The sequence below is a fragment of the Ptychodera flava genome, chromosome 9 (assembly GCF_041260155.1).
Source record: "Ptychodera flava strain L36383 chromosome 9, AS_Pfla_20210202, whole genome shotgun sequence".
In the NCBI taxonomy this organism is placed as follows: Eukaryota; Metazoa; Hemichordata; class Enteropneusta; family Ptychoderidae; genus Ptychodera; species Ptychodera flava.
In genome coordinates, this window is record NC_091936.1 from 21638997 (window position 1) to 21661090 (window position 22094).

General features: G+C 38.2%; 1 protein-coding gene across 39 annotated transcripts in view; it reads left to right on the top strand.

The window, feature by feature from the left end:
- LOC139140349 (vinculin-like) overlaps positions 1–22094 on the top strand; it is an 81802-nt gene that overhangs the window by 29550 nt on the left and 30158 nt on the right. Inside the window, exons 9-25 of one of the 39 annotated variants that reach the window (XM_070709515.1) lie at positions 28–97; positions 391–542; positions 962–1027; positions 1591–1608; positions 2166–2277; positions 2989–3186; positions 4191–4282; positions 4816–4963; positions 5876–5932; positions 7066–7185; positions 9156–9302; positions 10317–10685; positions 11533–11622; positions 11789–11848; positions 13217–13270; positions 14902–14958; positions 18090–18223. In XM_070709515.1, coding sequence (XP_070565616.1) covers positions 28–97; positions 391–542; positions 962–1027; positions 1591–1608; positions 2166–2277; positions 2989–3186; positions 4191–4282; positions 4816–4963; positions 5876–5932; positions 7066–7185; positions 9156–9302; positions 10317–10685; positions 11533–11622; positions 11789–11848; positions 13217–13270; positions 14902–14958; positions 18090–18223 — 1944 coding nt within the window. The remainder of the gene's footprint in view (positions 1–27; positions 98–390; positions 543–961; positions 1028–1590; positions 1609–2165; positions 2278–2988; positions 3187–4190; positions 4283–4815; positions 4964–5875; positions 5933–7065; positions 7186–9155; positions 9303–10316; positions 10686–11532; positions 11623–11788; positions 11849–13216; positions 13271–14901; positions 14959–18089; positions 18224–22094) is intronic. The other 38 variants (XM_070709517.1, XM_070709520.1, XM_070709533.1 and 35 more) reach the window with 38 other exon arrangements.

Consider the following 22094-nt stretch of genomic DNA (forward strand, 5'->3'; position numbering starts at 1 on the left):
ACAAGATTTTTCATACTTACGTCGCAGGTGGCCAATGATTTTATTGACCCATACACACCACTGAAGTTATTCAGTAAGGCTGCATATGCACCTCTCGGTAAGCTGTCAACATTTATCCTTTATATATATACTCATAGTCTGCAGATAGTGTTTCTGATTGGTTTAAGGTGATCATGTGATATATACTGGACCCTTCAACCCTTCTGTACGCAATCCTATCTTTTGAAATCGAGATTATTGAAAACACAGAATCTCTTTTTGTACTTCTGATGCCTATTTCTAATTGAGGACATGCCTGGCGTGATATAAGTTATACCCTCCATGATGAAATTACAGGGAAAAAAAAAAATGAAATATGAATCAAACTCTTCTCTCTATTTTGGACGTCAGGTACTCCCAACAGGGAAGCCGAGTTTCAAAATAAAGCCGCTGCTTTTGATGCAAATACTCAAAGACTCGCGAACACGGCACAGAGGATGGCTGAAGCAGGCGGTTGCTCTGATAAGAAAGTTGTGGAGAACTTACTTCAAAAAGCCCAACAGGTAAAAATTGTTGACATTGGACTAAAGTTTATCTCTATAGTCTATGGTAAAACAAAATGCGAACTGGAAGTTAATTCTAGGGCACTCTATGGTAAAGACGTAGGAAGTGCACGGTGCGCCCTCAAGCAGTAGCTATTTAAGTTTACCCAAAGTTGCTGTAATTTTGTCAGTGGGTGCTTTTTTCAAGGATGAAAGTTGCATAGTTTTACAACTGAAGGACAAATTTAGTTCTTGACCGACTAAACATGATGCTATCATACTTTTCAACATCAATGACATTGCATGTACATAGGAAACACTTCATGTTCTGTTTTTATTGAGTAATCTCTGTGATGAAAGTCTGTTTTTAACAGATGACAGGTCAGCGATCATGCAAGTTCTGCAATTTTGATTTGTTAAATTTCTAACTTGACCACCAGATGCGCGACTTGACCCCACAAGTGATTTACGCCGGAAGGATTCTCATGGAAAACCCGGAGAATGATGTGAGTTGTTCCTCGGAAAAATGGATGAATTTTTCCCAGGAAGGGAAGAGATGCAGGAGTTGAATTGACGGTGACACCCTTGTCTCACAAGAAGTAACAATAATTAGCCTAACATGTTTAAAACTTGGTAGAATATGAATCTTGTAACATTTGACAAAATAAATACCATATCAAAATATGGTAATACATTGTAAAAATTGAATTTGCACAACGAGGAAATTAAGTGACCATATCATTGTCTCCAAGATATGATAGCAGATCAGCTGCACCTGCCACCAGCAGTTTTGCTTTTATTTAAGTTGAATTTGTTTTTTGCAGAGAAATATGCAACATAGCACCCCACCAGCAAGAATATCGCAAATGCACAACATTTTAGCACACTATTTTTAACTCCCTAACAGCCTGGGAGTAGATTTTAGAAAAAAGGAAAAGTTATTTTTCTGCATGGCAAAATTTAGTGTTCCTGAATGTGTACATACATATTGACCTACTAACCTTAACGATGACCTCTTTTATCACTTATCCTTGGTTCTGTATACGCTATCCTTTCTTTGAACACGCAGCAGAGACTCAGGCATGATGTAAGTTTCCAAGAAGTAAACTGAAATGAAAAAAAAAGTTGAAAAAAAAAATGCTACACAATTGGTTGCTGTAACAATTGCACCTAGCTTGGTATAACTGGCCATATCTACTGTAGTATCTGTATAGTCTCTTTCCAATACTTCTCTATGCCTTCCCATGCAGTGTTGTGTTTGTGTTGTCTTGTCAAACTCCCTGTCCTCTGTGTCGTGTCCTCCACACATGCTTCTGGTAAATTCTTTAAGAAATCAAATCTTTGAAATTACTAGCAATCTATCTTTTTAGTTCCACTCACTGCTTGCTTGCCTTCTGATCTGTATAGTCTTTTTATCAGGAAAACTTCGAAAACGTTTCTGCTGCAGGGGACTGTGCTTTGGGAAATGTGAACAAATCAAAAACTCGGTGTGCAAGTGTGTGTATGGGTATAAGTTGGATTCTCAAGTGTGTGTATAGTTAAAGTGCCTGTGTGAGAGGTCAGATGTGACATAACGTGACCACAAAAAATTTTTTTTTGAGTATTCATCATTTATATATCGACAAGACTGATGTTGTTCTGTAGGCTGCCAAGGAACATTTTGAGATGCTGAAGAAAGAGTGGACTGGTAACATGGACCAGCTGATTGGGCTGGTCGATGAGGCCACAGATACCGTATCATTTATCAAAGCTACAGGTAAAAGTTCGATTAAATGATGGGTTGTGTGGTGATGTAGAAAGTAATATAACTCACCATATGAAGGATTAAATGCTTCCTGTTTTTGTGTGGGAAACTTAATGTGAAGCTTACAGTGTATATGCAACAACTGGAATTTCAATAGAAAACCCAAAGACACATTGTCAACCCTCATGATAAATGAGGTTGAGCGAACCTATTCGGGATAATGGTAGGTGTTCCCCTGACCAGTGGCAGAGAAGTCCAGCAGTTCTGCAGTCTACATTGGTTGTCCAGCACTGTACTCTTTATTGTACACATGTGTATAAGCCTTCTCATATCTTTTTGACAAGCTGTACTGTGAAATCAACACTTGTAACAAAAAATTGACGGTTCTGGACTGTGGCCCACATGATTCTGCTTGGCCACTTATATCATAATCACCATACCAAATGCAGTCAGCGTGACCATCAGTGAAAAAAATACTGCAGCTAGATATTTTGCAACAAAAGCCAGGCGAGTCGACTCTATTGCTGTAACAATCTATATTCAATGGGCTTTGCATTTGGTTGTTGTACAATGCAGTTAGGGCGTATCTTTCCAATCTTTGATCTGATTTGACCTGCTGACCTGACCTGATCTAAAGCAGTGCATTTGATATTATGTGACTTGAAGGTATTGTTTCTTCAAAGCAAGAAATGCCCCATCATCATTGACTTAATTATGTTACAGAGGATGCAATCAGACGGGACAATGAATTAGTGGACATGGCCATCAAGCAAAGGCAGCCAGCGCAGGTGGCTGGAGGTGCGTCCGATATGGCTCGAAGGGGCAAGCGTGTTGTGGAGGTTGCTAGACAGGAAATGGAGAACTCTGAAGATCCAAACTTTGTAGACAAGGTTGGCAAAGCAACAAACAACCTTGAAAAAAGTAAGTGGGTTAAAGGTCAAGTTGAACCTTTTTCTAGTCGCCCCATATTATTACTTGTGTCATAAGTCTAGAAATTTCTCCAAGTCAGACCTCTTTTGCACTTCTTAAAGCTCCATAAGCTATATCTTTTGGCTTTTTTCAGAACTTTTCTTTTGTGATTTCCCTACACTTTCTGCATTAAATCCCTAAACTGTAATTGAATGACAAGTATTTAGCATATCAACACAACCTATGAGTATAATCTACATTGTAATTGTTGAAAATTGTATTCAAGTCCAGACTAGAATTCATTTGTAAACAGTAAACCACCGTCCCTCCACCCACGAGGGATGGACAGAGGGACAGTGAGTAAACAATGATCACCACACAAGCTGTGTTGGCAAAAAGAATACTCGAAATTACAGCATGACAAACAGATTAGGGTCAGACACGGTAGTTGATATACAGAAGCAGAATACTGAAAAACTTGCCACAAGTTACAGCTTATGTCCCTTTAAGGAAACTTTCAACCATTCTCCCTTAAAATCAAGAGTAAAATCAGAGGTCACCATGGAAATTATTGAAAATCAAAAAGGGCATCATCCCAGTGTTAACTCTTTGGAGAAACAGAAAATTTTGATTACAAAAAACTAAGACAGTGAAAACATTTCCTTATACCCGAAGAGCTTTAAAATGAGCCCCATTAGTGGTAGACTGGAAAAAAAGTATTAGAAAAATTTGAAAGTTAGAATATCTGTCCCTGAGGCTCTTTCTACCTTAAACTGAGGTTAACCCTTTTCCCCCTATATCAATTCAGTTGATTGTTTTCAAATATGTAACTTTATTCTCAAAAGTGCTTTGGAAACATAGGCCTATGTAGCCTTTCTTTCCCAGTCAATATTATCCTGGACAAAATTTTCTGGATAGTCGGTGTGTCTCTTGTCCGATTAACTGCTCTTCCAGGTAGAGCCCCTCTGGCGATTGTGATGATATAGAAATTTACTCCGTATGTCATTTTCCCACAGTCATCAGTCCATTGGTCATCAATGCCAAGGCTGTTGCCGTGAAACCAGGAGACAAAGAAGCTGAAGATAACTGGTACACCTCTAGTGACAGTGTGAGTATCAACCTAGATCAAGTCAAAGTGAAAACTAACTCAGACCTGAAAGGGAGCTCATACATGTATACTGGATCATCATCATCATAGTGTTTCCTGTAACAAGCCATTATCCTCCACTCTTATACAGACGAATATGATTAATATTCCAGAGTCTACACTGTAATTTTGACCAGTGCAGTGATACCAGCCTTGTTGGCCAAGTGTTCACCCGTGTAGAATTTAATCTTAGACACTGCTGCATTGCCATAACTGTATGCACATGATCCTTGGATATGAATATCCATAAGCCAGCAGGCTCCAGTTGCATAATTTGAAAAGTATTCAGATTAAAACAGAAATTAGGCATTCTTACTTTGGGGCATTCGTAGAATGAACAAGACTACGTTCTGCACTACATCTTTAATGTATGTGTGTGTTCCATGTGTGCATAAAGGAACACACATTTATGTCATGCAATGGAGGGCCATGACTATTAATTAACACCTGCAAGCATTGACCTCTTGTATTCTGATTGATTCCTTGATTTGCAGATGATTGGCGCTGTGGTGGACATCCGTCAAGCCATCGTCAAAGCCCAGCAGGAGAGGTACCCTGTCCCTCCCAAGTCGCCGGAGCCCATTCCGGAGGAGCAGTTCCCACCTCCCCCAGACATGAGCCAGTTGCATATCAGCGAAGGAGGTATGTCTCGAGGGCAGAGCAAAGGGTTTTGTGTGTGTGTGTACGTCCCAGTATGGCAGTCTGTCTGCAGTATGCATTGAGTGGGTACTTACATTAATGGTCCGTGAGACTTTCTCTGGTCATTTTGCTATAAGGCACAAGATGTGCAGTGTCTTATGAACTGTTATCCCTGCAGTCATTAACTTAGGGGGTATGATTATGAATAGGATTAGGGTCATGGTTTGGACCCTCTAGGATCACAGTCATAGTTCACTCTCTCTGCTGGGTCCACAGTTTTTGTAATGCATCAAGAATCTCGTTGTTGTGTCGTCATGTTTTCATGGCCAAGGTCTCACAATAAGTGTGCAAAGAATCATCTGGTTCCTTGCTCACCTGTACGAAGTGGTAAAGTAAAAACATTTCCCACACAGTGTTGACAACATCAGAATATTCCTTCATAGCCACTTATCACAATGAGTTACCACTGAGTATGCATTAATTTTAGAAGATTATCAAGACGGTACCTACAGTAAACATTTCCTGGGCCTTTTTTGTTCCTTGTTTCATTTAGTCAATCAAAACATTTCCAGCGCAGTTTTGTTCCATACATTTCATCTTTCAAATGAGTCTTGGCAACATCGTTGAGGCAACAATGTCTCTTTCCTACTTTACCTCTCGTTAAACATAAAATCATGCTGGGTGCTGGCTTTCAAAACTGTAAAAAGTACCACTGCAAAGGTCATTCACTTACCTTATTCAGTTCTTTAATACCTATTATTTTCCAACTGTGTAAACTTAAATCTCTGGTGTGTTATGTTTATTTGTATTTTTTTTTCCTGAAAAATTCAGCTTCTGATCACCATTATCCATATCTTTATCATACATTCTGCACTGTCCTTTCTATCTGTGCACTGCTCTTTCTTTACTCCACAGGGATGACTAAACCTCTTGACCGTCCAATGCCTCAAGCTGCAGGCTATGGCCATCCAGGTTAGCACACACATTTTTCTGTGGGTTTCTTTCTCTTTTTTTCACCATCACAGCTGTGGGCCGTGGGATCATCTGGGTACTTAGCAATGCAGGCAAAATTTTGCATTGGTATGTGCTGGCACATTTTTGGGGTCCAAGGTTGAAACCATAGAAATGTGTTTATTTATTTATTTATTTATTTTATTTGCTAATTTCATGATCCCACCCATACACCTATTATTTAATTTTGAAAACCATTGCTGAAACTGTACAGTTCATTCAGAGACCCACTTCGATGTGTCCTGTCTCTACAGTGATCCAAAGTACTACGGTACCAAAGAAAAGATCAAAGGTCAAATAAGTCTCTCACAAGTTAGTACTTGTACTCTGCGTTTAGATGTACTATGTGTTATGGAATTAACGTGCTTTTAAGTCATTGTATTCTTTGAGAGTTTGGTACATTATTTGAACAAATGGAGTTATCTATGTGGAATACTACAACAACATCAAATAATAGTATTGTTATACAGATATACATTGTTCAGTGAAATGGTTTGTTAGTAGGTGCACTTTTTTGTATATATACATATTTTAATTTATTGTTGAAGCTAAATCTGTTGGATCTCAAAATGTCATGAGGAGAACTAAACTTGCAGCATTGAAAAAAAAATAAATCATGAGTCGTCTTCCCCTTGAAAAACTTGTATGATTGATAAGATTACAATATGAAGTACTGGTACTGATGTTAACCAGCAATTCACTCCTATACAATGTGTAGTTTGGTAGTCAGTGTTTCTCCCTCACCTGCTAAGTACTAGTTTCTCAATTAATTTGGGTCGGAAACTGCAACAAGAGCTTCAATCACTGTGATTGGTCAATAGACACCAGGTGTGAACAGTTGCAATGGTAATGACCTATGTTGAATTTACTTGAACATAGGTATTGTACTTTCTGTTTGGGGAAAATAGTAAAGCAAGGGATTTAATAAGATCTCACTCACATTTCATTTCATTTCTGTGGGATATCCGGTGCTTGGGTTCTTATCTGTCTCCTAAATATTCAATTCGTCTAAGTTTGTTTCATCATGTCATATCTCTGTCATTTTTGTTCTACCCTTCCCACCATTGTATTTGACTCCATCATCTGAAACCTAGGACAAGAACAGGTCAGTCCATCCGAGGTCAGAGGTGAATTACAACAACATCAGCAACATCATCAGCCAGACAGTGCAGCAAGCATACCTTCTCCTCCTCCCGTCCCACCATCATCTGAAGGTGTTTACATCCTTTTCTGTTTTACATTTCTCATTTTTGTCGCTCTTCTCTCTCTCTCATCTCGTAATGCTTTCTTTTTTTTCCTTTCTTTCTCTCTCCTAGAAGCAAACTTCTTGCTTTTCCAGATATCAGGGATACATACACGTATATGGAAAGCAGTTCATAGTCCAGAAAACAGTTCCTGATTGTAACACTTGTTACTTCATAGTTTGCTCGTTTCTCACGTTCATCCCACTCGCGAAAGTTATCTTTTATTGTGTGGAAATGTGGAATCGTGTACTGATTCTTGAAACTTGAAAATGGCAATTTTTTTTTAACTTTTTGTTCTGAGCTCAAATACCTTATGCTTCTTTGTATGTTAGATTCCTGACAATTAGCCAATGTTTTGATCAAAAACTTTCAGACCTGTGAGTGCAGTATTTATCCTGTCATTGCTTCAACCTAGATTCTTTGACAGGTGTAAGTGGTAAAGTCGGCATCAGAATCAGCATCATTTGAGTATTGAATTTTGCTTCTAGTTTTGAAAGTACAGTCATCTGTACTGTAGTGCTGATGCCAACTTTACTGATATGTCATGCTAATTCAACTATGTCATGGCTGCTAAATGTCAGTTCATATTTGCAATAGCGCATAAGTAACCACTCACTTCCATGTATTTTTTTTAGAGATTTACTGAATACTTTTCAATCTTTTGAAATTTTCATCCAATCTGCAATCAACTCACATCTCTTGTATCATACCACACTGACAATACATAACATGATCCATGTCCATTCATCATGGAAAGATGATTCTAATTGGCTATTTCAACTTACACAGACTCACATTAACCAATCAGCATCAGCTTCTCATTCACAGTCCTTTGCCATCATTCATTTTCTTATCACAAATTTTTCATGTTAATCGATGAGCATTTTCATTTGACCACTGACAGCTGAAAGTATGTTGGAGTGTGACTGGTGGGAGAAGTTTCACTCCAAACTTCAGACGAGACTGCATGAGACATTGATATTAACATCGATTTCCATCGTTATCAAGTTTTTGCAGATCATCTTTGGATCACAGATACATCTCATGACATTCTTATCTCATTTCCATACTGACATTTTCTTGTTCTTTCCATCTATTACTCATTGGCTGGAGATATGTGCTTCCTTGATCAAAATTTACAAAAAATAAAAAATTGGGAATTTCAAAATATGCAGGAAATATCTTAAAAATTATCCTTTCATGAGTTTTGAAGAATTACTTGATTTCTTTCAAGTTTTATATTAATGTGTTTTCTTACTGCAACTCATGAATTGTGTGACCAACTTTTCCTTTGAAATTATACTATTGTCTCTGTTCCCATCTGAACAAACATAATCACAGTTTTTCATACAGCAAAGTATATTAGGAGGGGCATATATCCATCCATTGTCTGTCATGAGTGTGTCTCTCATAAATGCTCAATATAATTTTTTCTTCCATAGAACACTGGTGGCGCTATTATGTACCACTGGAGGGTGGCGCTATAATGTATATAATACTTTGACCAACTAAAATCATCTACATGCACAACGTTGTCTAATCATGTCATTATTCATCCAACAGTCCCAAACACAGGACAAACTCCTCAGCTTTAGTGTAAACATGCAAATTTAACAACTGTAACTGATCAACCAACATATCTAGTGGTCGGTCATTAGATAGAGCTGTGCTGTCTGCTATATAGCACACCAGATGGTGCCAAATTGCAAATGCTAATTCTCCATGTGAACCACCTGGTGTATGAAAAAAAATTTTTTAATCACTCAACGTAAACCACCTAGTGTATGAAACAATTCTTTGTTTAGAAACTGGCATGCTTTTCTGTCATGAATCGGTTAATTACATTATAATGCAATGTCATTTTCTTTGGAAATATGAAAAATGCACATACTTTCTGCCGTAGTCTGTTACTATTACCTATATTTTTTTTCATCTTCTAGTGGTAGATAGCGGATCAGTTTATTCTGCTCCTCTGCCTCCTCCTCCTCTTCCTCCTCTTCCTCATGTACCTCCTGCACCAGCTGCTTCTCCAACTCGGCGAGGCCTGCCTGTACCGCCGCCACCACCACCACCACCACCACCTTCAGGTTTGGAAAGACAAACTCTGCTTTTATCTGCGTGTCGTTTTTTTCTTTATTCATTTTTTTCCCTTTTTTTCTGGTTGGCGGTAACTCTAATAATTTTAGTTTGCATTTTTTGGGATGGGGAGCGTATATCTATATTGCTGCACAATGTACTTTTGGAAAAAACTATTAATGCCAGACTGTCCTTCTTTGATGCTACTGTTTGTTAAGTTTGCGTACTATTTCTTTCTTTTCTTTCTTGTGTTGCTATATATGTCTTAAATTCACACTAACATCAAGATACAAGATTGCTTTGCAGATTGCAACGCTTCTTACTCAGAAAATTTGTGTTCTGCAATTTGGAAGTGAAAAGCTGTTGAACAGCGTTTGTCATTATCATCATCATCATCACCACCACTACACCAGCAAATGCGTCGGTCATCTCCGTCATTTTCACTTCCATGACTTTTATTTTCATCCGTCACCTCATTCCGTTTTCCAGGCTTTTCTCACTCACTTCTTCACATATTTCCTCGTTTTACTGCCACCCAATGTAACCCAGGTGCACATCATAATGTGATTTGCCCCCATCGTTTATCCAGTGACTGATTTGGCCGTTTTGAAAAGCAGTACCAACACAAAAACAAAACTACGACTCACATTTGATTTCAGATGAAAAGGAAATGTTCTGTTTCAAAGAAGCCTCAACAGAGAATGTATAATCTTCTGTCTGAATCTTGAAGTCTAGGATCGCTCCGCAGTTTTGGTATCTCAAAACTAATGGTATATTTTGGGTTACTGAAATGTCAGAGTGATTCTAGATTAGAAACTGTAAATTTATGGTGGTAAAATGAGCCTTCACATTCAAACTGCAAACAGTTATATGTGCTTCATACATTCACGACATCTCACCTCATCCTCTTATTCTGTAAATGTTTCTTTACTGTTCTACTTCAATTCTGTTTTTATTTCTTTGCTGTGACCTTTAACCCATGTTAAAGTTTTTATGTTCTGTGTGTTTTTTACTTTCCTTCGTAGCCTCTGAGTCTGTCCACTCCAGACCACCCCGCGGAGCATCACCAACTTTCTCTTCTTCGTCTGGTCCTGTAACCGTAAAGACACAACTCACTACCGAAATATCTAGCGCTACTTTTCCCAGAACCCAACAGCGTAGAGCGTCTCCTGGCTCAACCTCGCCTACTCCCCAGGGGCCCCTTGCCGCCCATTCTCCACCCTTGTCTGACACTGCGGCTGACATGTCCCATGCTAGGCCCCCGCAGTACCGGTCTTCGCCTACCTTCTCGGGGCCGCCAGTGCCTGCCGGTTACGAGACTGTACCCGCATCTGCCACTCGTACTGTGACCACTATAACCCCATCTCCTCCACCCTCATCTCCTCAATCCTCAGGTTTGTTCCCCAGCCCCCCTCTCCCCAATCTCCTCGTAAAGTTGTGACAAAAGGGAGTCTTGTTTATGAGTGAAGACCAGTAAATTCTTAACGCAAAGCAAGAGTAGACGTTTCAAGCTCCCAGAGAAAGCATTGCATGGATATCAGATGACATAAGTTTACATACTGCTACTGGTATGTCATGTAAATTGAAGAAAAGTTTAGCATTACTAAATCACCAGATCCAAAACTCCGAAGAATTTAGACTTTTTCAACAAATATAGTTTATTTAAATGTAATTCACAAATTAATCATCATTATCCCAATATTCATTTTTTAAGATAGACCAATCAGAATTTCTTGTTTGTAAATAATGATATCAGATTTAAATTATCCATTCACAAGGCTTCCTTCTGTCCTACATTTGTTTTCTCTTGTTTTCCGTTGCACTTCCAAGCATGTGTATGACTCTTTGCTTCACCCAAGTACTGCCATGACTGGCTGACTGCTGACTTGGCTACGCATTCCAGCAGAGGATGTCACCCACCCCCTTATGCATGTACCTGCACTATAGGCATTTTCTTTCCATGAGTTCGCACTTTACTCATCACCCACCGTGATGGTAGCCTTTGAAACCATACCACGCAGACAGCTTCATCACAGATGCACCGATGTCACTGTTGTTGCCAGCTCTGACTTTCTTTCCACAAAAAAATGTTTCTTCACCAGAATTTGCTGTGTGTTGCTGTGACTTGCTGATATTTTGTCACGATTTCTGTCTGCTCCACCTTTCTATATGAGAGAATTTTTGTATTCCTGCACTCCGCTGTTTCTATTCACCTTGTGTTCTGCTTGATGCGTCTTGCAGGCCACAAGACTTCTCTTGCTCGTTCCTCTCGCAGTCCGCCCCCACCACCACCACCGCCACCTCATCAACGCAAAAAGCCACCATCTGAAGGTTGGTCTCGCTGAAAAACAAGTTCTGTCTGCACTTTTTGCATCTCAGTCTTGTGCATTTTTTTCCCAATTTTGTCTGTTGCTTTCTTCTTGCTATTCCACCTCGACAACACATTATTCACATCTGTGTTTCTCATTTCTGTAAATATTCACCGTGTTATTTCCAGGGGATGGATTCAAGGAGTTCTACAAAGAATTAGATTCTGTTTTAGACTCGGTGATGTCAGGTTTGTCCAGATTTAGCTCAGTGATGCCATGGCTGCCAAACCAGAACTTGCATGTTACGTTGATACTAACCGCTTGTTCTGCGTGTTACTTATGAAACTGTAGGTTGCGAGAGTACGTGCTTCATGTAACCACAACAACAAATATGTCAACTTTGCTTGTGTACATGTAGTTGTACAACTGATGTTTGTTGCAATAACAAAGTGTCAAAAGATAGATTATGACAGTATCTGTCAGAATAGCGTCTTCAGTAATGTAGTACTTGAAGATTGTTACTTTACCGAAAGATGTGCGCCCCTTGTGCAGAAGCTGATTGATCAAACAACTCTGCTTGTTGCATAATCAGTGCAGACGACTTGTCAAAATATTGAAACAAATCATACTTTTGCAATGAATGTATCTATTTTCAGAGTTGACAAAACTAGCTTTTTGAAATTCAATGATAAAAACCGATACCTTACATTATTATTGTTGTCAATCCTTATTCCTCAAAATTCCAACAGTCTTTCTGTATACCAATGGAGGAGCTTACAAGGACGCCATCTTGTGGTGAAGTTTGGTATACGCTCTACCTCAAAAGTCGGCCATTTTATGCTATACTTAAAATTGTGGCTTTGGATGAAAACTGGCAATTCAGCATCAGATTGCTGTTGTGTTCTTCGAGAACAATCTTATGGCTGACTAATGAGAGCAGACTGTATACCAGGTGCATGTTTGTTCTGACAATTACTATACCGTACATCAACCATTTCACCTTGACTTTCCCCATGGCCCAACCATATCCATAAATACTACAGGGGTTGTGCCAAAATAGTGGGGGTGAAGTGGTTCACATCAAGCAGTCAGTATCATTTGATGTGACAAACTTTCGGTCTTTCATGTGTCTCGTATACCAAAGCAATGGTTTGGTTGAATGCACACGAAATGGCATAGGCTTTGATCTGTGTGTTTGTTCTAACATGGATTTAACAACAGAAAATCAAACAGAAATGCTTCAAATTTGCCGAGGTCACTTGGACCTAAAAGATTACATGATTAAATGATTCTGCCTGCAGATTACCACCAAGTTAAGACATACTTACTTACACACAGCATGCAGAGTACTAAAACAAGACTCATTTTCATTGCAGTATGATTAGGATTGACGAAGTTCTGCCTGTCTTATGCCTTGCCTCACACATCTGCTACTAACATCAATAGTGAAGTTGTTTTCAAAACCCTTACATGTACTAATTTGATCTTACACAGTGAATGCTGATGACAACAGATCACGTTACATGTTGCAAACATTTTGCTTTTCTTTGATCTTTGCTGTAATTTCTTTGTCCTAATGTTATTTCTCCCTCCACTCACCACACTTGACAACACAGGTGATTATCAACGATCTAGGGGCTCTCACACTGCAGGTGGCCCCCCTAGGCCAGGTTTGTTTCTGGATTCTGTTTTCAATTGCCTTTTTTCATTGTCATAGTCGTTAGCTATCAAATGCATTCATGTTCCCCATGTTGTATGTTCTGTATTCTGTCCTGTTACGTTGAACTTTATTTTTTCATATCTGTAAACTCTTATGATAAAGTGAGATAAATCAGTTGGACATTTTGGGGTTATATCAGATGTTATTAACTGCAAACTAGAGTTTTTAAAGGTCTCCTATCGAAAAGAGTGGGAATTTAATAATGTCCAAGGTGAACTCTGATCAAACTCTGTCATTGGGAATATTCACACACAAACATATATCATTATCATAGAATCATTTTTAGCTCACATTTGGTGTACCAATGTGAGGTTATCGTATAAGCTGAATCAGTTCATTTGCATCTGATTTGCATGTCTGTATGTCTGTATATTTGTGGGTATGTGTGGATGTATGTCCGTCACACACAAAGGCTCCCATACCGCCAAAGCTACCATCTCAGTATTTGGTGTACAGGTAGATGCAGGGGTTGAGATGTGAATTTGTTCAAATGAACACATCAGTGTCAAAAATGTGCAAATGAGGTAAGAAAAAGTGAAATCCTGCAAATGTGCAGGAGGCATGCCAGTGAGAAACAGGCAAACTCCACTGATCTTGACTCGTTTCCTGTCATTGTTTATGAACTGTTACATATTAACAGACCAGCTGCAACCATAGACAGTAGATGGGGGAAGACCGTTTATACTAAACTAAGAGGGGCATGTTTCTGCTATGCATGTTGCTAAAGTTGACCTCCAGTACCTAAAGTTAGACCTTAATTACTTTTGTCATTCTTGTTTTTCTGGTTTAAATATTTCTTGTTGTTTTTCTGGTTGTACTGTGCAGAAATCATTGCCATAACATCAACGTAGAATTTTCCTCCACTGAACAGATAGAAACAACATTTATTGTTGATCATTGGTAACCCATACTGGTATATACCAATTCTGATCAAATTTGAGCGACACCGTATAATTGAGGTATTTTAATGATAAGCTGATACTGTCATATATTACAAATAATAATTATTTCATATTCTATCTTTAAAGGACCAGGCATTTTTTCAGCTAATAATGAATGTAATATTATTGGTTGTTAACATGATGAGTGTGAAGGGTGTACGAGTTAGATTTCAAAACTCCAACAAGAATATTTCAATCGTCAAAGATGATCTTTTATTAGTTTTAATGACAATATACAAAAGATTACATTGATTTTGAAATGTCAGATACGAATAACATACATACTGTAGGTAACATGTGGACGCCAGTTCCATGGAAAGACATGGCGCGCTTCTGAAGTGCGCCACCAAGTGTTGAACATTAGATATTCCAAGAAAACGAAGTCATGTGATAGTGGAAACTGTAGAGGGCGATCACCCCCTGGCGCTGCATGTCATCAGTAGAGGAAAAAAGGCTCTCCGTATGCATGGATGTGCTTCTACCTGTAATAGATGAAAGCCAGCAGTGCTGCCTGAATGTTGCATGATAATAGTTGTCTAGTTTCATTTCAGACCACCGCAGCTGTGCTTGCTGCAAAATTTGATTTTGCATATTGCATGATTGTTTGTAGTGCAACCAGCTCTTTGTCTTTCCCTTCTAGGAACGACAATGGCACCACCCGCACCTGAAACCTTCACTTCTGAAACCACCCTACAAGGTCTGTTCTCCAGAATGAAGTAGCCATAGATATTAAGTGTCTGAGCGTCTTGTTGTCATGGTTACCTGTGTCAATATGTATTATATGTGAAAGTGTTGCCAAAGTAGATTTCTTGAATTCTCTGTAAATTTAGAACACTTTGCACTCAAGTCATCTGCACAATTTCTTTTTCATTGCACCATAGAAAAAAATGCTTGTGTTGCGTCCTGCATCATTCATTCATTCATCCTCTCAGCTGTCAAATTTCTCTCCAGCGTTTTCTCTGTGCCGGTCCTCCCCGGGGACAAGTGAAAATTGCCTTTGTTATGATGGAATTTTCAAGGCTCAATACCCATTAATATATAATGCAATATATTGTACGCAATACCTTACAGAGCATAATTTCTGCAGTGCCATCTGTTTAAATTTTACACTGATAAAAAAAAACGCCTTCAGTGATACAGTAATAAGCACTTGCATAGATAGTTATGTAATGTGACATCCTATGAAAGCAGATAAACAAGCTCTCTAAAATCGTAAATCACATAATGCGGAATTTTTTACAGCTCATAAATATTTGCACAATGAATATTTTTCATGAAACTTCTGTTTCACATGTGATAAATCTGTAATTTACACAGATGTAATGAAAGTACAATTATATGAATCTAGCAAACAGTTATTTCTCTGTGTTTTCATGAACAATTTAATTATGTTAGGTGTATGCTGTTTCCACCAGCATATAATTATGATCATTGCAAATCAGTGTCTCAGAAATATTTCAGAGTAAAACAAGAAAAATAATTGTGGTGAATGAGGTGTTTATTTCATTGAATTCTTTGTGGAGAGTATTTTAAGAGTCAAAATCGTCTTTTAATGATAGCCACATTTTTTGTCCACCAATGCCAAGATTTGTCTCGTAATGTTTAAATACTTTGCTACGATGGTATTCAATTTATGCTCACTGGCTAGGTCATAATTTTTCCCGAAAGACTTACCAAATTGTTTCACATGAAGTTTTACCGAAATGTCGCAGAAATGAAGAACAAGACTTGAAAATGTCCTTCTGGACAAAAAAAGTAAAGACCCATACAAACAAAAAAGAACATAAAACTTCTAATTCTGTTTGATTTTTCATGTGAAATGACTTTGTTTTGAACTTGTGTGTGATATGAGTTATGTATGTGATTATGGGATTATCGAGGGATTATGCAAATATCCTGTGTGAGGTTTAGACCTTATCCTGCTTTAATGCCTTCTGAAATTTTCATGAAAATTTTAATGACAGCCTGTTTTGTTTGCAACATGAATATTTTTCTAGTTCATTGCGTCTTTTATGACATAATAATCAGAGGTTTGCATAAATCCTGTATCAGACAATGGATTTAAACAATATGTTGTGTTTTTACCACAATTTATTTATAATTGTCTGTTCTCTGCAGTTGACTTTGTCAAAGAACGTGAAGTGTGAAAAATGTAGAGGAAGTGAACACCGTTTTTGGTAGAAAAACTGATAAAACATACAAATTATATATGGCTTTGTAAATGAGAAAAAATAATTTTTTGGGAGGGTGTTAAATCTTACAAAGTCAGAAAAAAATTTTGAGATTGAGGGGCACCTGTCTTTACAGACATACAGGAGACAGAAAATATAGATGTGCATAGGTAGAAAGACATGATTGACATAGATATAGACTGGCATGTCAACTAAAGGGAAATGACGTCTATCACATTTCTCTTTAGTTTATGGCGTGTCTGATCCAATTTAAACCTATCAAAGGAGATGATCCAAAGGATGTGTCAAATGGAAGGACTGTAAAAAACTTGAACACCCAGAAAAACGGAAATCAGACCAGAATGGTGACAGGGTCGTCTTGTCTGTGTTTTTTCTTTTCATGCATGATGGGTTTGCTGAACATTGAAGTTTTTACCTGTCCCCTGCCGGTCGCCTACCGGTAGTCGGAAGGTATAAGTCAGGGATCCCCAAAATCCTGATCTTCCGGTCTCTCTGATATCAGGATGAAAGTATGAAGTGTTGTGACTCCCATGACTGACATTCAAATACAGAGTTTAGCAAAGATTATCAGCCAGACTGACAGTAAAATCTGCAAAATGATTTTAACCATCAAAATCGTAACCAGGGACAAGTCAAGCATTTCCTCTTCCCCATCTTTTCAGACTTTCGTTGTTAGTCATTTCCATGAGCTGCCTGCGTTTTTTTTCTTTTGAGGTCAGTGACCTCTGAGTCCCATTTTTTCAGGAAATATATCATAACAAATGCGTGACTGGCAAAAAAATATTTTTAGAAGTAATTAAGCATTCCAATCAACAAAGCATTGTGTTCAGCCCTGCATAATGGACACACAGACAATGCAGCTGCCAAACTGTGACCTTACAGGTGAAATGATTTTGCCATAATGTTTACTGAACTGAGACAGTCTCTGGGAATTTTATTTTCAATCAAGCAGTAAAGTTCCTGCTACATTTTGTGTTTCACTGGACAGTTAGCTTACTGAAGGGAAGATAGGCTGTGCCTTAAGTTTTGCATTCAATACCACCAACCTATATTTTCTGTGACAGTTGTTCCATCATTTATAAACCAAAACTGTTGTATTTCCCTTTAGTTTCGGTAAAAAGACCATGATTTCAATGACCTGCTGACTTTATCCTTTTCAGACGCGTTAAATGTGCCTTGTTTATCATCCCGTCTATATGTCCATCCCCAATTGAAGTTCACATATACCAAGACAAGTTTGGCTCAAGTGTACAACTCTATTTGCACACATACTTTCATCCTGATATAAAGTGTAATTCTGAAGATATCTTTGAATCATGACTAGTTGCGGAACTCTCCCTTCAAACCATCTTTTAACCAGCTTTGAGTGTATGACTTCGGGTCACCTTTTGTAATACATTTGTAATTTCATGTCTGTGAAAGAGCAATTGTCTGGTGTGAAAGTGGGTTACAGTCCTTCTACCTGAAACACCCTATCAGTAGCAGACAGTCTAAATCCAGTAAAGTATAGCTTTCTAACCTATCCTTCCGTGAGAGAAAAAAAAAGAAACGTTTAAGCAATGATACCATCAAAATATCTGTTCCATGTATGTTATTTCCAACTGCTAACGCTCTCATACTTTCACTGTGACTACAGTTGGAGAAAAAGCGCCACCAAGGCCTCCCCTGCCAGAGAGTGACCACCCACCACCCAGGCCCCCACCCCCAGAGGAGTCGGATGATGAAATGGAAGTCCACTTCCCCAAGCCACAAGCCGACCAGCCAATTATGGTGAGTCTTTGTTTTCTTCCTCCAAATCGACATTCTTGGTTATATGCATTCATGCGTGTCTTGCATATTGCTTAATTATTAAAATTTCCACCCATGGGGAATATAGGTATTCAGTGTATCAGTTTATGAAACTGTTAACCTTGACCTTAATAAGTCCCCTGTACAGTGTCTTTTTTTTTTAAACGAAAATGAGAAATTTGATATGATCGAAATATAAAAACCCATTTGTAGATGCACAAAACCACACATACAGGGGACTGGCATTGTTTCAAAAATATTACAGTGTGTGCAGATCCTTGATATGTGTATGTTGTAGTTTCCATGAAATATTTTCAAAATTATTGGCAATTACAGTGATATACCGGTAGTATTTATCTAAGAAAGCGTTGTTAGTGCGGAAGCTCAGACCAATGAAAAATTTTCATGGAAGCATTGGTTTATTATATTAGAACACGTAACACTGTCACCGAAAATGTTATGTACACAGTAGTTGCTGCGCTTGTGTAGCCAGCCTGCCAATCACCTATCACAAAATTAAACTCAGTTTTTTTTGCCAATGTACAAGTGGGTACAACACTTCAAAGTCAGTGTGGCTAGAAAATTGCAGTTTTACCTGTAATATTTGGTATGTCTCTCTCTCTCTCTCTCAGTACACATGTAATTAATTAGTAATTGCCCGGTAAAAATGTTCCCGTGTTTATTTGCTATTCATCTTATTGCGAAGGTTTTTTGGTTCATTTGTTAACTTGCATCTCAGGTCTATTCAGTGGCTTTCCCAGTGTCATTCCAATCTCCGGAAAACATTTTATTTCAAATTGCCCTCTGCATCAGGAAAAAATTGCCAGTGAGACTTTTAAAAGCAATTCTGTGCTTTTTACTCCAGTACTAGGTATTCTGTGCCTCTTTGGAGTGAATTAAACACTTTCTTGTGATCAGATCAATTTACTGTGCATCCTGTTTCATTGTTGGGCCTATCCGATGTAGGAGCCAGCAGCTCTTGTGTTACATGTGCGGTTTGAAGGCAGAAGATTGTGAGTCAGTACTTTGATGTGCTGAGGCAGAATTTCAATTCTGTTCACATCCTGTGTGCATGTGTGTTCATTAAATGGCATGGCCATCGCAGTGAAATGAAAACAATGAAGAAATAAAAAAGTATTTGACCCCCACCCCCAAAAATGTGAGACTAAAGCTACGATTTGCTGCTGTGTAAATGCAACCTCAACTCCCCTCCACAGTAAAACACCTAAATCAGAAACAAATTTGAAAGTATCCCATTTTTATGGTGCCTCTCATTTTATCAAAGAACTAAGAAAATGTCACTTGTAAACCTCCAACAATGTGCCTCTTCACGTTGTTGCATGGACAATTTTTCTCTCTTGACTAATTGTGCCTTTGTTTTGTGAGGGTCGGAGGTCATAGAGTAAACAAGGTTGGTGGATTTGGGAATTTTATGTTGCCATGGGAACTCTCCTCGTACTTTCAAGTTCAGTAATGTTTGGAATTAAGGATAATCCCTATTCTCTTGGTAACTACAGTGTTGTATTAAAAGTTTGGGTAGGTAGATTTAAGGACTGTAATTGAAATGAAATTACTAGGAGATCAGTCTAGTGTTCTCAATCAAAAAGCATTCTGTTCAACACACATCTGGTCAGAGTGGGCCGTGAGTGACTGTGATATCAATGTCTGATCATGGTGAAATGAAAAAGAAAAGCTTTAAGTTTAAGCATAGGAATGTGCATGTATAGTCGTAGTCTTTTGCTTCCAGTTCTGTGATATATTGCAGAACATGAACAAGTGTTTAAGGATTTGATGTTGCGGATAAACATAGCTCAACTGTCATTGTAAAGTGATTTGTAATTTCACTCTCAGATATGGCCTATGAAGCCAAGTTCCTGACATTTTGATAGTCTCTCTTACTGACCTGCCCAGCTGCAGCTACAAGTCTCTGATGCATCCATCAGCCAAGCTATATCTTATACCTGTGATAAATTTGGATCCCTGCTTGCCCTCAAGACTTGGCTTGTTCAAATTGAGGGCCATACCCCCCTGGACTCCAAATAAAACCTGACTCTGCTCTGATAGCGTTTCCATCTGCCCCCTCAGGTGATTCGTCTAAAGTCCCATTCCAATTTACTTCATCAAATCAAATCAATTGATCAAACCCACTGCACTAAAAAGCTCATCAACTAACACGCTGACTTCCATGTTGTGTGTTGGTACCTAGGCTCCAAACACTCATCCACCACCCCATTACTTTGACATCCCCATTTAGGAGGAATGCACTGACAGCTTTAACCCTTTGACTTTCTTGAATGCTGGAAATGTCTAGCGCCACGGTGAATTACAGTATACCATAAGGTAGAATATGCCTAGGGGACAGTTCTTTTTTAATCTACTGCTTGTAGGTGCTCATTTTAAAACTCTTGGTGTAAGAAAAATTTTCACTATCTTAGTTTTTTGAAAATTGAAAATTTCATTTTTCATCATAGGATTAACACAGGGACAGTGGCCATTTTGAATTTGAAATATCTGTAATTGTTGGGCAGTTTGTTTCTATAGTACCATAATTTGCGGGATGACCCCTGAATTTTATTGTTGATTTGGTAAGAGAATGGTTGAAAGTTTCATTTAGGAAGTTTGAGCAAAAAGTTTAAGTCTCTACTTTCCAAGGTGCATGCTGCCTTAAGTGTCGGAAAATTGCGATGAGATTGTCTAATGTGTTCACATTATCTTTGGTATATAGGACAACATTGGCAATGATAGTAGAGAGGTTAGGTTGCATGGACCAGACAAATCCAACCAACATCTATCTCATGCACCTCTGAACAAAACTTAGAAGTTTCTGAGATCAGAATTTACTAGAGACGCGAGATAAAATCTCCCAAATTGAGCAGAACGTAATAGCCTCATTGATTGTAAATCTGGCATCTTTAATCACTTTAAATTACCATTTGTAGGCAAGAAAAATTACTTCAAAAGGTCACCATGGTAGATATTCACGAAAGTATTTGATAGCATTTTGCAGACCGCATTTCTCGTTAATCGAGGTCAATGAAAATTACCAGCTGTGAAGTCACAGGGAGATTAGATGGTTTGCATAATTGGAAATCAGGGAAGCAATTAATTCAGACCGGCGCTTCATAACTAATGGTAGGTACATAATTGATGATAAATTGTGGATAACAGCTTACTTCCGTGATTAATCGCGATAGAATGTACGGTAACATTTTGTGCAATTTGAATAATGAATCATATATTCAAAAATTAATTTGAACTCTTTTGCAGCAATTCCAATGCTGTGTTTCCCTTCACAAAATATCAATCTCTTTTCCCAGACATTCTAGAATGCCTTCAATTTTTTTTTTACATTAACATCAATATGCGTGACAAGAACAGATTCATCGAAGTGTAAAATTGCATGAAAAAATTACATCGAAATTGGCCCCAAAAATTGCAAAAAATCACCTATAAAATTCTGCTGTATATTGTAGATAATGAAATTGGCACACAAAGAAGTGCTGTTTTCATAATAGGATAATGAAATTTGCCCCATATCCTCAAATACTTAAAGGTTATAGGTAGCATTTAGATAAATCTCAAGTATATTTACTATCTGTGAAATGATTTTATACATCAAATAACACAACTGACTCAGTCAAGTTCTTTGAGGGTAGAAAATCGAGACATTTCCGCAGCTTCCCGAGTGTCTGATGATTCACTATAGCTACGTTGATTGCCACGCTACTAATAAAGTCCAATATGGCGATGAGGTTTCCCAGAGCAACACCTGTGACATCCTGTGATGGGATTTAAAGGTATGAAAAAAGTCAAGTCAGGCTAATTGTTTGGAGTCATAAATGTCAAGAAGTCA